Source organism: Hippopotamus amphibius, chromosome X (assembly GCF_030028045.1).
Source record: "Hippopotamus amphibius kiboko isolate mHipAmp2 chromosome X, mHipAmp2.hap2, whole genome shotgun sequence".
In the NCBI taxonomy this organism is placed as follows: Eukaryota; Metazoa; Chordata; class Mammalia; order Artiodactyla; family Hippopotamidae; genus Hippopotamus; species Hippopotamus amphibius.
Window position 1 is genome coordinate 77410159 of NC_080203.1, and position 13321 is coordinate 77423479.

General features: G+C 41.7%; 1 protein-coding gene across 4 annotated transcripts in view; it reads right to left on the bottom strand.

Annotated features, from left to right (window-relative positions):
* DLG3 (discs large MAGUK scaffold protein 3) overlaps positions 1–13321 on the bottom strand; it is a 62825-nt gene that overhangs the window by 22777 nt on the left and 26727 nt on the right. For all 4 annotated transcript variants that reach the window (XM_057717959.1, XM_057717960.1, XM_057717961.1 and 1 more), the window contains one exon: positions 2702–2816. In XM_057717959.1, coding sequence (XP_057573942.1) covers positions 2702–2816 — 115 coding nt within the window. The remainder of the gene's footprint in view (positions 1–2701; positions 2817–13321) is intronic.

A 13321-nucleotide genomic window follows, 5' to 3' on the forward strand; every position in this document is an offset into this window, starting at 1 on the left:
GCAGCAAGTACAGACAACTGCACCATTTCCCAGCCTGGATGCTAAGACCGATTTCTCCAAATAAGGCTCCCATGTGCCTATCTTTGGGGGAAACACTGCCTAGTACAGTCCCTCCTGGAGATTAACCACAGCAAAGAACCCTATTTACCTCTGCTTAACCCTGCATTCACCCAACTTACTGAACCACTGATTTTTCACAACATACTTAACATCTTGAGGAACTAGTGTTTCCTAGCACATAATCTGGCAAATGTGGTCAGCAGAACAAGAGAGACAAGACAATAGTTTAAGGGACTACTGGTATCAAGGGAATTTTTTTCTCTTCTTTTTAAGAATGGAAGAAACTTGGACCTCCTAGGTGGCGCAGTGGTTAAGAATCTGCCTGCCAATGCAGGGGACACGGGTTCGAGCCCTGCTCTGGGAAGATTCCACATGCCACAGAGCAACTAAGCCCGTGCGCCACAACTATTGAGCCTTTGCTCTAGAGCCCATGAGCCACAACTATTGAGCCTGTGTGCCGCAACTACCGAAGCCCAAGCGCCTAGAGCCCATGCTCCGCAACAAAAGAAGCCACTACAATGAGAAGCCCGTGCACCACAATGAAGAGTAGCCCCAGCTTGCATCAGCTAGAGAAAGCCCGTGTGCAGCAATGAAGACCCAACGCAGTCAATAAATAAATAAATAAATAAATTTATTAAAAAAAAAAGAATGGAAGAAACTTGAATATGTTTAAATGCTGAACAAAAGGAAGCCACCTGTAGAGTAAAAAAAGGCCAAAAACAGGCACAAAAGGCAACAGAGCCAGCCAGGCTCCAGGCTTTGATAGAGGGTTAGCTTAGCGAAATACCTCAGCTCGCTAATCTAGCCATAAAATATTATTTCCCTTGATGAACTCTAGAGATTACAAATGTTCACTATTCTAAACCACATTTACTTTCCTCTGAGGATACAGATGTTATCTAGATAAGGTTAAGGGCAGTTGATATCAAATGTATAAACTGATTCACTAGAAACAGAATGCAGTCTCCACCCTCCTCCCCAGAGTTAGACGGAATGTGTCTCTTGCCAGGACCGGAGAAGGGTATTCCAGGTCTTCCAGGTAGGGAGCTGATGCCCCACTCCCCCTGCCCAGGCAGGGAGAGCTCGAGCACAGGATAAGCGGAGAGGGGAAATCTAAAAATAAAGCTCTCCAAAGAAACTGTCTTGCCTAAAGAGCAGCTTCCCACGCACACTGGAGTGCCACATCTGCGGGGGCTGGAAGCACGGGAATGGAACAATCCTGACCAAGTCATATAGGTATTACCCTTTTGCGGGAGGTAACAGCACATTTCTGAGTCCCCCCATTGGAACCCCAGTGTCTAGCCTGCAGACCCAGAGCAAGGGCTTAGTGACAGAAAACAAGAGACTGAAAAGGTCACCAGTGACTAGTCCACCCTTCCTCCCGCTCTCCTCTCTTCACAGCGAATGTAAAGAAAGCTGTTCTCAACACAGAGGGAGTCAGGCTGAGGGTTCATTTTAGAAAAGAACCATGAAGGGTTCTAGTGGGCTTGAGGCTCAAATCTGGGCTACCTTGGCTCCTCTCCCTGCAGGAGGGTCAGGAACTAGCAACTGAGGAAAAAGAAAATCAAGCACCAAGAGAAAAACTGCAATTAGCATTTGAATCAGTTGGCTACAGTCATCTCAAACCCTAAGGACAGAGTAGGTTTCCCGTTGCCAGGCAACTGACAACTGTAGCCTCCCCTCCCCATCCCCCAACTGGTATCAGAGGCCACTAGAAAAAGTTCAACCCAAGAGTTTGATACAAGCATTAAACACACACACACACACACACACACACACACACAGCTCAGAGGAGTAATCCTACCACCTCTTTCTCCCAGGATTATACCCTTGGAGAGATACAATGTACTTGCCCCAGATGCTGGAGTTTTGCCAAGAAGCTCAAGCAGGAAGAAGGAAACTATTCCTAATTCTAGGAGGAGTCCATAGTGTTCATTTTGCAATCCAACTCTCCAAGAGGTTTGTACTTTGACCTGACAAAGTATTATAATGTGCCTCAAGGGTCAGAAGCTCAACTGTGGACATTATCTCCGAATAGCTTTCAGCAGCTCAATGCTATATATCTGTTCCACCCACCCTTCCTGTGGAAGGTACACCATCCCATCCCATGTCCCATTATTCAGATACAGCAAACCAGTGCAGCAGGGAGTGAGGAAACAATTTAAAAAACAAACAAACCAGAATGCAGCAACCTGTCAGTTCTTTGGTCTCTTAAAAGAGACCCTGTACCAGAACACAGTAATAGCTGATATGCTCAGATACAAATTCTGATGTCTATTATGCATATGTGGAAGGGGGAATGCCAAGTTTCTCCTCAAAAGCACAGATTGCAAGGAAAGTACTTTGAACATTTGAGTGCTATCTGAATGCTGACTAGCAATAATCACCCAACAGTCTTTTACAATTAGAGCAAACTGAAAATTTCCTGTACTGAGTCATTCAGGAGCAAAAAGGAAGAAGCCAGCTCACAAAAGGGAGGAGATACTGACCATAAAGTACACAGCCTGTGCATACAGTGCAAAGTGTTGTTTTCGTACTGGGAGTACACACTCCCTACCCCACTAGTTAAACAAGAAGGGCTGGGTTGGCACGGAGCTCCCCTCGTGCAGCACAAGGCCTAGTGCTCAAAAGTGAGACTTACCTGACATACAAGGACCTCTTCTCACTCGTTCGCAGGGACCCAGACCCAGAGCTCATGCTGCTGTTCATCATCTGTTCTCGCAAGTCATGTATCTTCGATTCAAAGCGACTGTATTCTGTCAGGGAGACAAGGGAAAAGACAGGAAAAGAATGAACCCACGGAGCTGCACCAAGCCTGTGTACCAGCAGCCAAAAAGCCAGGACCCTTGGCTTCAAAGCAGCCAGAGCCAGTCCAGTCGACCTTTGCTTTGATAAGCAGAGTACCTCCTCCAAGCACAGAAAGATTTCTCTCCACCCCCAGACTGACAGAATGAAAGAATATACCTGAAAAAGGAGTAACATTTGGACATATCGAATGGAAAAAGTGCACTAATCCTTTAAAAAAAAATAACAACTGGAACGAGGTTCCAGTGCAGCCTTCATAAATCTTTAGAGAAGGCACTAAGACCCAAGCAGAGCAGATGGGAAAGGAGACTTTCCCGAAAAGTGGACTGCAGAGAACAGATGGCCCTGAGATGCAGGGTGGTGGGGCAGGAAAGGACCTGAGGCCATTATATCATTGTTAGGCAAAGAAGATGATCTGGTTTTTTTGAGGGGGGAGATTGGAATGCAGTACAAAGGTAAAAACAAACCTCACAATCAGAAGAGGAGATCACAAAGCTCTCCTGAATTATTTCCCTTTTAACAAACAGTCTTTGGTGCTCGCTTTGCTTCGACAGCACATATACTAAAACAAACAGTCTTTGGCTTCAGTAACAATTGAACATTACAGTAGAAATTCTCCCAAACCCAGAAGTCTGCTGACAACTCTCTCCTCCAAAATCATCTAGTCAGTGGAGTTATAAGTCCATACCCAACTTTGCAGCCCACTGACACCATCGCAGCAGCCTGAAAAGGCCTCATCATTCTGGAAAGATGACTACAGGTCTACACCCAACATAAGGAAACCTGACATGGGAAAATTAACTCTAACCATACAATTATTATAAAAGGCTTTTTATAGGGCTACTTTACTGTGACATTCTCCTAGTACGTGTAAAATATGATATTCACCTTTACCCCACACACACACCCTCCCCCCACATACATACCACACACATTTTTCAGGTCTATAATTGCCACATAAAATGGAATATATCTAAGGCACAGGCTGTGAAAATGGTAGAAAACAGGTATACTTCATTATGACAAGCTGATTTTAAAGGAAGTCCAAATTTATACTACGGGTTGAAGGTTGGGGAACTGCTTTAAAAAACAAACACATTTCCAGGGGAAAAGAATTCCACAAAAGCATTTTCATGCACCACAGAGGGCTGGCAAGAAGCATCCCCATCTAGTCTGTATGACTCTACAGGCAGAAAACAAAACACCTGTTCCAACACCTGACACTCTTCTTCCCGCAGCAAAGCAACCTGACCTTCAGCTGACTATAAAGGAAAACAGTAAAAGGCCTAAAGGGGAGGGAATAGAGTTCTAACTCACACAAACAGCCTCCTCTCAACAAAGTTTCTTTTTGTTCACTCCAGTACCAAGGAAGCCAACTGGTTAAATTCATGTGCTCTTTCATTCATCACCCACTGGTGTTACGGTGATTTGTCCTCATTGCTTACTCCCCTCCCTGAAATCCTGCAGGAAGCAGTTAAGTCACTGACTCACCCATTAAATGTTGAGGAAAGAAAAAAAGAGAGACAGCAGTTGGACAATTTCCCTGTTCTGAGGGTTACAAGGCAACACATCAGTATTAATGGGGCTTCCCAATCTAAAGGTAGAGGGTGGTGACCGATCTGTCATAGCAGCCCTGGACGGCTATCTACCTCTAGAGCCGCCCGGGCGGAGGTGCCACCCCAAGGCTCAGCCCTCCAGCCCAGCCCTCCAGCCCAGCCCTCTCTGGTTGGCTTCTTTATGGCCCTCCTCCCCACTCACCAGCTAAGAGGAGACCGGGTGAGACAAAGAGATTTCTAACCTAGCAGCCCTTTCTTGCGCAGATAAGTAAAAGGAAGAAATATGCATTGAACGCAGGGGGAAAAAAAAAAAAAAAAACCCAATCTATCCTTAAGCCATTTTCCCCCTCTCCCAACTTGTTTATATATTCTCTTCTTTGGAATTGGCTTGCCCACTGAACTCCAACTTAGCAGCAGGTCATGGCAGTTGCTTAGTAACTACATTTCTTAAAAAACCCTTTAAAAACAACCACCAAACCACCATTTCCTCAAAGCTCCTAATCCAAGGTTGATAACGCTGGGCCAGAAGGCCCACTTAAAATAGACTATAGAAAGAGAACAAGGCAATTGCTTAAAGGAAGCCACTTTCTGTTTTCTACATGCTACTAAGCCTTCAAGTCTATTAAATAGTGTTTTATTCGCTTTTTCCCCATTCAGATGATCCCCTTAGAGTTCTAGCTGCTCATCGGTCTCTGGCTTTTATTTGTAGAGTTATATAATGTCCAGTAAGCACAGAGTAGGCTCTGAATAAATGATTGTTAGGTAAGCGAGGAGCAAATTAGAAAACTGTGCCCAAGTCGACATTTCTCTCCTCAAACTAATGAAACTAATTGTTTATTTAACTGATGGCTGCCAGCTTCACTAAGGGCTTGGAAAGGTAGTTAAGAAGTATTCCCATTTACTTCTGTTCCCAAGGTTAATTGTTGGGAGCAATTGGAGTATATGTTTTTTAAACACCTTTTTGAGATGTTAATAACCCATCGTGGGCATCTGATTAATAAACTTTGTTTATAACAAAGAAAAATTCTAACAAAAAGCTGTTTAGAATAGTGTTTAGATAGTGCCTCATCTTAATATTAGAGGCATCATTTTCCAAGGAAAAAAGCTTCATCTAAAAAGCATCTGAATTCTAAGACCTCACAATTTGCCAAGGTCTCTCTTATCCTTCCACTCATAACAAAGCCGCTGCTGGAAGGCACTTCCTAGGCCTAAGTCATTCCCTAGAAAGCCCACCAGACTAGTCTCTATAATCCAAAGGGCCTACTTCAAACAGGCTATTTTAAAGAAAACAACACATTACTAAAATCTCAAGTCTGCTAAACTGAGTTATATTCATTTTTTGCCATTCAGATGAACCCAACCACCTGTGATCCACACAGATATCGACGGTGAGTCAGTCACTGCTCCCTCGTTCCCTTTACTAATCACAGAGAGAAAAGGGGGTGGGGTGGGGGGGATAATCAGACGTCATTCCCCCAAACAGGATTCCTCACTGACCACCTGGGGTGCCTCTGAAAGATCAGCATTTTGGACCCTACTCCCTGACGCATTGACTCAGAACCTACTGAGCGGGCCCAGGAATCTGTATTTTCAACATGCATCAAGGTGATTCTGATGCTGAATAAAGTTTGAAACTGCTGGTCTTGATTACAAAATTGAGTTTTGTTTTGTTTTGTTAGTTCAGGGAAAAGATAAGGTAAGTATACTGCAGCTTCTGTCAAAAGGAAGGTAGGACAGGAGGGTTCGAAAGCTCTCCAAAAAAAAAAAAAAGGCAATACAATTGCAAATTTCACGGGAAAGGAAAGTGCTACACAGGCCTCTGTCCAATGTGCCTGCAAAGAAAGCTAATGAGTTTACACTTCTTTAAATTATAAAAGTAGCACATGATTTTTTAAAAATCTTTAACTTTTTTCTTTGGACATTCCTGTATCATTTTCCCATCCCCCTACCCAGCAGTAACCAGTTACGATTTTTAGTATGTATCTTTCCAGACTTACTTCCATATATATATCGTTTACATACATACACTCACAACTCACATAGAGTCACATGCTTTCTTCATTCTCTGATATGTCATGGAAACCTATTCATGTCAGTACATAGTGATCTACCTCATTCTTTATAAAAGCTGCACAGTATTACATATTATGGACAGACCATAATTTATTCAGTCATAACCCAACTGACATACATTTAAATTGTTTATAATTTTTTTATATTACAATCAGTGCTGCTCTGTATATTTGTATGAGCATTTCTACAGCATTGATTCCTAGAAGTGAAACTGCAGGGTCAAATTATATGCCCATGAAAAAATTTGATTGGCACTACCAAACTGAACCCCAACATTCTGAAACCTTTACGACTGGAAGTAAGGATAACCTGCTATTCTAAAGCTCCCAGCAACTTTTCTGTTCCTGAAGAAGCAGAGGCAGAATTTACCTTTAAGGACAAACTGATCTTTTTGTTTGGGGGCAAAACTTTAATAAGCCTTTTAAGTTATGCAAAAGCAAAGCCAAGACTGCATTCTGGAATAGAGACAAAGAGGAACCTCAAATGTTCTCTGTGCATAATCACAGAAAAGGTCCTCCTGTGGGTGGAGCTGCTGATTCAAAGGGCTTGTCCTACCACCTATATGACACTTTATCTACCTCTAGAAATATCTACCTGTAGACTTGACCACTCTGCCTCCCTCTACTTGGTAATTTCATGCCAATCCTCCCTGGTACTCTTAATGACAGGCCCCTTCCCCCTGTGCACAACCAGTGTTTCCTCAAGCTTTGCTGATGTTCTTCCTAACTGCTTCCTCAATCCATCCCTTTCTTTCTAACTTCCACTGTCATTGCCTTTTCTTTTTCTCATGATCATTTCATCTCTTGCTTGGATTTAGGTCACACTGTGTTATTTCTTCTCTGGACTACTGCTGTAATGCTCTAACTGGTAGTCTGCCCCCAGGCTCTCCAAACTCCAATCCAGCTTAAGATTCTTATTTGAAAAGCCTTCCTAAAACTCCAACTTGTAGCCCCCTGTCCAAGTATCTATAACAAGTCAACAGCAACTAAAGAACTTTCATATCTCAACTAAAATTACAAAGGCTGCTAAAACCATCATCCTGTCACTCTCAGCTGATCTATCCCATGTCTCATTAGATAGGTCCTCTGTCGAACTAACCTGCCTGGAACTCTTGAACACAATTTGTTCATTCCTGCCTATTAGTTCCTTGTCCTGAAATTTTCCTCCCTGCCTGACACTCAACATCTTGTATGTCCTTCACAATCCAAAAGTTTTATTCATTCATTTATTTATTGAAATATTAACTAAATATCTCCTGTGTGCCAGGCATTATGAGAGCTGTTGGGGATATAATGGTAATAAAACAGTTCCTAGAAATTACAATGATGAAAGAAACAACTATTTAATTACAATTTTAATTACGATTGTGACATCTACTATGAAGAAAACACTAAGGGAGACTAACAGGGTGATCCCACCTACTGAGGGGGGATGGGAGGGTGTTAACAAAGGTTTCCATGTGGAAGTGACATTTAAGCTGAGCCTTTAAGGATGAAGAGTTAGCCAGGGGAAAAGGGGTAGATAAAGAAAGCATTCCAGACAGAAGGAACAGCATATGTGAGGGCACAAAATATCTGGATCACAGGGAAGTAAGGGGATACTGGCAGGAAATCAGACTAGGAAGGTAGACACAGGTCAGATTACATGTGACCTTGCTTTCATCCTGAGAATAACAGAAAGAAGTCCCAAAAGATTTTAAGTAAAGGAATGACATGAACATGTGTGTATGTGTATCACTTTGGCTATTATGGGGAGAATAAGTGTGGTGACTCACATGTAGATTTAAGTTTCTTGACAGCAGAGGACCATGCTTTCTCTTTTTATCTAGCCCCTACAGCCCCTAGGAGGGCCTACTTTACAGCAACCAAACCAGCTAGCCACCCCCCAGCCTCTGTTCAAATATATGCAATGTTAGGAAGCTCTGTATTCCTTATTTACTAGACAACACTATTCAAGAGAAAATTTTTTGATTGCTGGCCACCTCTTTTGCTAGCTGGTCCTATTCTGGTGTCTGAAACAGTATAAAACATGATGGATTCTCTTCTGCATAACTGTATGAAGAAACAGCTTAAAGAAAATCAAAGAGCTGGAAAAGCCTGGAGCAGGTTCCAAGACTACTGAATAAGACTAAATAGAAGGTAGAGTGTGAACAGGGGAAGGGGAAGTGATGGAAGGTTGGGGGCCAGATTATAAGAGTTTGAAATAGGACTTTTCTTTCTAGGCTTTGGGAACCACTGTTAAGTGTTTAAATAGGAAAGTGATACAGTCAGAACCAGGTTTGGGGGAAGATTATTCTGAGAACATAATATAGAAAGGAAAACAGGGACAAAGATAACAGAGACCAAGAACCTATTCTACTAGTATAGACAATGATTTCAAAGGCTTGACATAGCATGGGGGCAACTGAGGACAGAAAGAAGAGGCAAGAATTAAGAAATATGCTGGAACTAGAGGAGAGAAAATCTGACATCTGATTGGATGTAGGGTGAGAAAGGACCAAAGGCAGCTTCAGAGTTTTTTCCTGAAAGACCAGGAAAAGGCGGGATAATATAAGCCATAATAGAAAATGGCCATCATGTCCTCAAAATAAGTTCTCTCTTCTCCAGGCTAAATATTGTTACTTCCTTAACCATTCTTCATCTAACATGGTTTCCAGGCACTCCACTACCTCTCCCTTTTTAAAATCTAGTGCCCAGAATTTGTGGTGATGTCATTTCCTTTACAAAACTATAAGCTCCTTGATGTGGTTTTTGTTTCCTTCTCAAAGTTTAGCATGGCAATCTGCACCCTTGTTGAGTCAACAATCTTTATTGAATGTGTTAACTGGCTATAAAGATCTGACAGGACAAACCTGGACACTGTAATTCTCAAATTCTGGCTCCTCAGGCACTAATGTAAGAAAAAAAGAATACAAAACTTTCTCCTTCTACTCACCCCAAAATGGTAAAAACTGAACAACAAAACCACAAACCGCTCCTGCAAAGAACTAACATATCAGAGGTTTCAAGACCTACTTAATACCCTAATAAAGCATCAAAGAGGACTGAAACTACAATGTTCACTAATATGAAATGCACACATAACCAAGCCTCCAAATCCATCTCCCCTCTAAGCCTATGACCTCAAATGCAACTACCTTCCTAATGACAGAAAAATTGTCTTCTCAGGATAAAAAATGACATTTGTCTGTAATTTGGAAAAGCAGAAAGGGGCTGTTTCTCAACCCGCAGAAAAACTTATTTGATCCTATTTGATTATGGGTAGGAATATGTTGTAGAGACAGGAAACAAACAGAAGCAACAAAGGGTACTCACTCTGCATGAAGCACTGACTACCAATGGTTTGAATGAAGATATGAAAGGTAAATGCTCCAAAACAAAATAAAAGCTATGCCTACCAAATTTGGAAATGACAACAAAGCTGGGGAGACAACTGGATGACAGACTTCAGACACACAGATTGGGATAGGTAGGAAAAATGGAAAGACACATATACAAATAGAGTGAAGAAGAGAAATGTAACTTCCTGACCTTAAGTCCCCACACGAATACTGAATAGGGAAGACGGGCTGGATAACAGCATGTGTCTTGGTTGGCTATCAACACAAGATAAGTCAACAGCTGCCCAAGGACTCGTTTGTTCCTATGGAAGTGAAGGTGTTCAAACCTCAAACTCAAACAGCCCTCTTTTGCCATTGCTGAACTGCCCTGAGCTCAGAGGAATCACCCATTGTGCAAATGTACAGAACTAATGAGAGAGTCATAGATTTTGATGAGTATGAATTGTGTTTTAGGTCTCTACAGTTGCCTCTGGAGTGCAAACCCTCAGGATTTGTATGAATTACAAGCATCTGTCCCAACAACACAGCTCATATTTTCAAAAGAAATGGATGGAGCCAAAAGTAAAATAAGCCCATCAAGAAGGTACCTGTCAAGACTTCCCTGGTGGTGCAGTGGGTAAGAATCCATTTACCAATGCAGGGGACACAGGTTGGATCCCTGCTTCAGGAAGATCCCACATGCCATGGAGCAACTAAGCCCATTCGCCACAACTACTAAGCCTGCGCTCTAGAGCCCGTGAGCCACAACTGTCGAGCCCGCGTGCCTCAAACTACTGAAGCCTGTGCACCTAGAGCCCGTGCTCCGCAACTAGAGAAGCCGCTGCAATGAGAAGCCTGCACACCACAACGAAGAGCAGCCCCTGCTCACAGCAACCAGAGAAAGCCCGCACGCAGGAACGAAGACCCAGCACAGCCAAAAATAAATTTATTTTTTAAAAAAAGAAAAAAAGAAGATACCTGTCAGTGCGGTGATAAGTACATGAATAGTCAAACAGCACAACATTTTTTGGAATCACAAACTTGTCTCTATAAAATAATATGAACCCTATTACTTGGGTTAGTTTCTAAATATGGGACCTACTATTTAAAGAATCTGACACCTTTAAAACTAGACAATTTCTCAGGTCTCTTCTAATTTTGACATAATTATGATTTTGAAACCAAATCAATGAGGTCCATAAGAAATCAAACCTAGGGCTAGTCGAATTAAAAATTTTAATATGATCTACAAGAAGGAAATCTTCACATCTGCAAATAATCCTAAACTCTTTGGGTCAGAAAATACCAATTTAAGGAGTATAAATTGCAAAAAAAAAAAAAAAGAATTTAAGGCTATATGAGAGGGCAGAAAAGTTGGAAACAGACCCTCCATATGGGCAAATACTGCTTGAAGAAAAATAATTTCAGCTCTACTTTTAGAACAACGGGCTTGGAACTATGACTAACCCAGAATAGAAACTTCAGTGTCGTATTCTGGTCCCTACACTGTCACAATGTGCTTCCTCAGCCATATACACACATTGCCAGGGTTCCCGATAGCATCCTGATACAGGGAATAAAACAGAAAACAAGAAAAGTCATATCACCATGCCATAAAAAATTCCAGATTATCCCTACTGACTGGATGTTTCTGTCCCCTGAAGAGCTTAGTGAGGATGCAGGAAGGGCCACTGACATTCAGCCACCTGGTCTGAAATGAGTAGAATGAAAAATGCTTTCATCTCACATCAAGCTAAGAAAAAGTTTTTCACAGGATCTGACCATTGGCTCTTCTCACCCTATTCTGGATCACCCAACAGATCAGGGTAAAAGCTTGAAATAGGGCCTTTTCTCTATTTCAAAAGAATTTCATATAGCATACTCAAGTGCAAGATTAAGAAAGCCTTTAGCTCCTTTAATCCATAAGTCAAAGTCTATGTAAGAACTGCCCCAAGACAAAACACCTCATCTAGAAACCATGAGAATGAATACAGAATTATACCTTTCCTTACTCTGAAGGTAGCAGGTACTCTTTTTCACAACAATCTTTTCCACTTAACAGAAATGCTACAACACAGTGACTGAAACACAACATTTTATGACTAAGCTTGCTAACTTAAGTTAATGTAACTGATTCCTATGTTTTGTTTTGTTTTTTGGTTTCTTTTTTTGGCTGCACCCGGCTACTTACAGGATCTTATTTCCCCCACCAGGGATTGAACCCGGGCCCCCTGCAGTGGAAGCACAGAATCCTAACCACCGGACCACCAGGGAATTCCCTGTTTTACTATGTCAATTGAGAGTCTAGATCCAAATGTTCTTTTCAGTAGTAAATCTGACAGGATCACAAATTCTCTGACAATATTTATTGGGGTATCAACTGAATCTCTTTTAGGTCAAGTTTCTGTGGAAGGAACCCAGAAACTGAGACGTAGAGAAAGACCCTTCCAGTTATTTGTCAAAACACCTGGGGTCATTTTTCAATAACTGATAATCCCAGAGTAAAATATTACAGAACAGAATTAAGAAACCCCAAATCCAAATTACGAGCAGGTATGTGTGGTTGTGTGTGTAGACTGTTAACCACTTCTCTGGTGGCTCAGTGGTTAACAGTCCACCTACCAATGCAGGGGACAAGGGTTCGATCCCTGGTCCGGGAAGATTCCCACATGCCGCGAAGCAACTAAGCCCGTGCGCCACAACTACTGAGCCTGTGCTCTAGAGCCCACGAGCTACAACTATTGAGCCCATGTGCCACAACTACTGAAGCCCACACGCCTAGAGCCTGTGCTCCACAACAAGAGCTGCCACTGCAGTGAGAAGCCCGTGCATTGCAATGAAGAGTAGCCCCCGCTCACCTCGCATGCAGCAACGAAGACCCAACACAGTCAATAAAAAAACAAACAAAAAACAAACCAAAAAAAAAAAAACACAGCAGGAAAATGATGGATTATCTAATAAATGGTACCAAGGTATGCCTTAAATATTTGGAGCAAAAATAAGGTAGTGTCTTACCTTACATCATAAAAAAGTCCAGGCGGATTAAAGTTTTAAATGCAAAAAGAAAAACATTAAATAACTAGAATAAAACAAAGATGGACATTTATTTTCTCTCAGGGTAGGAAAGGCCCTTCCAAACCTATGAGCAGAGGCAAAATACACAGAAGAAAACACAGATAGATTTGACTACATAAAACATAAAACATCTGTACATCAAAATAAATAAAATAGCAAAATGGGAAAAATCTCTGCAATATATAGGACAAAGAACTAATATTCTAACTACTTCAAAGCTTCTACATATCATTAAGAACTGATGAACATACCTCAACAGGGAAATGGGGAAAGGGTATGAACAGGCAATCCACCAAAAAAAATGATCAATGAACACACACACACACGTTCAAGTCTATTATTAAGAAGAAATACAAATTAAGATATGAATTAAACATTTTTACCTATCCAACTTGCAGAGATTTTTTTAAAAATAACACTCCATGTTAGCAAG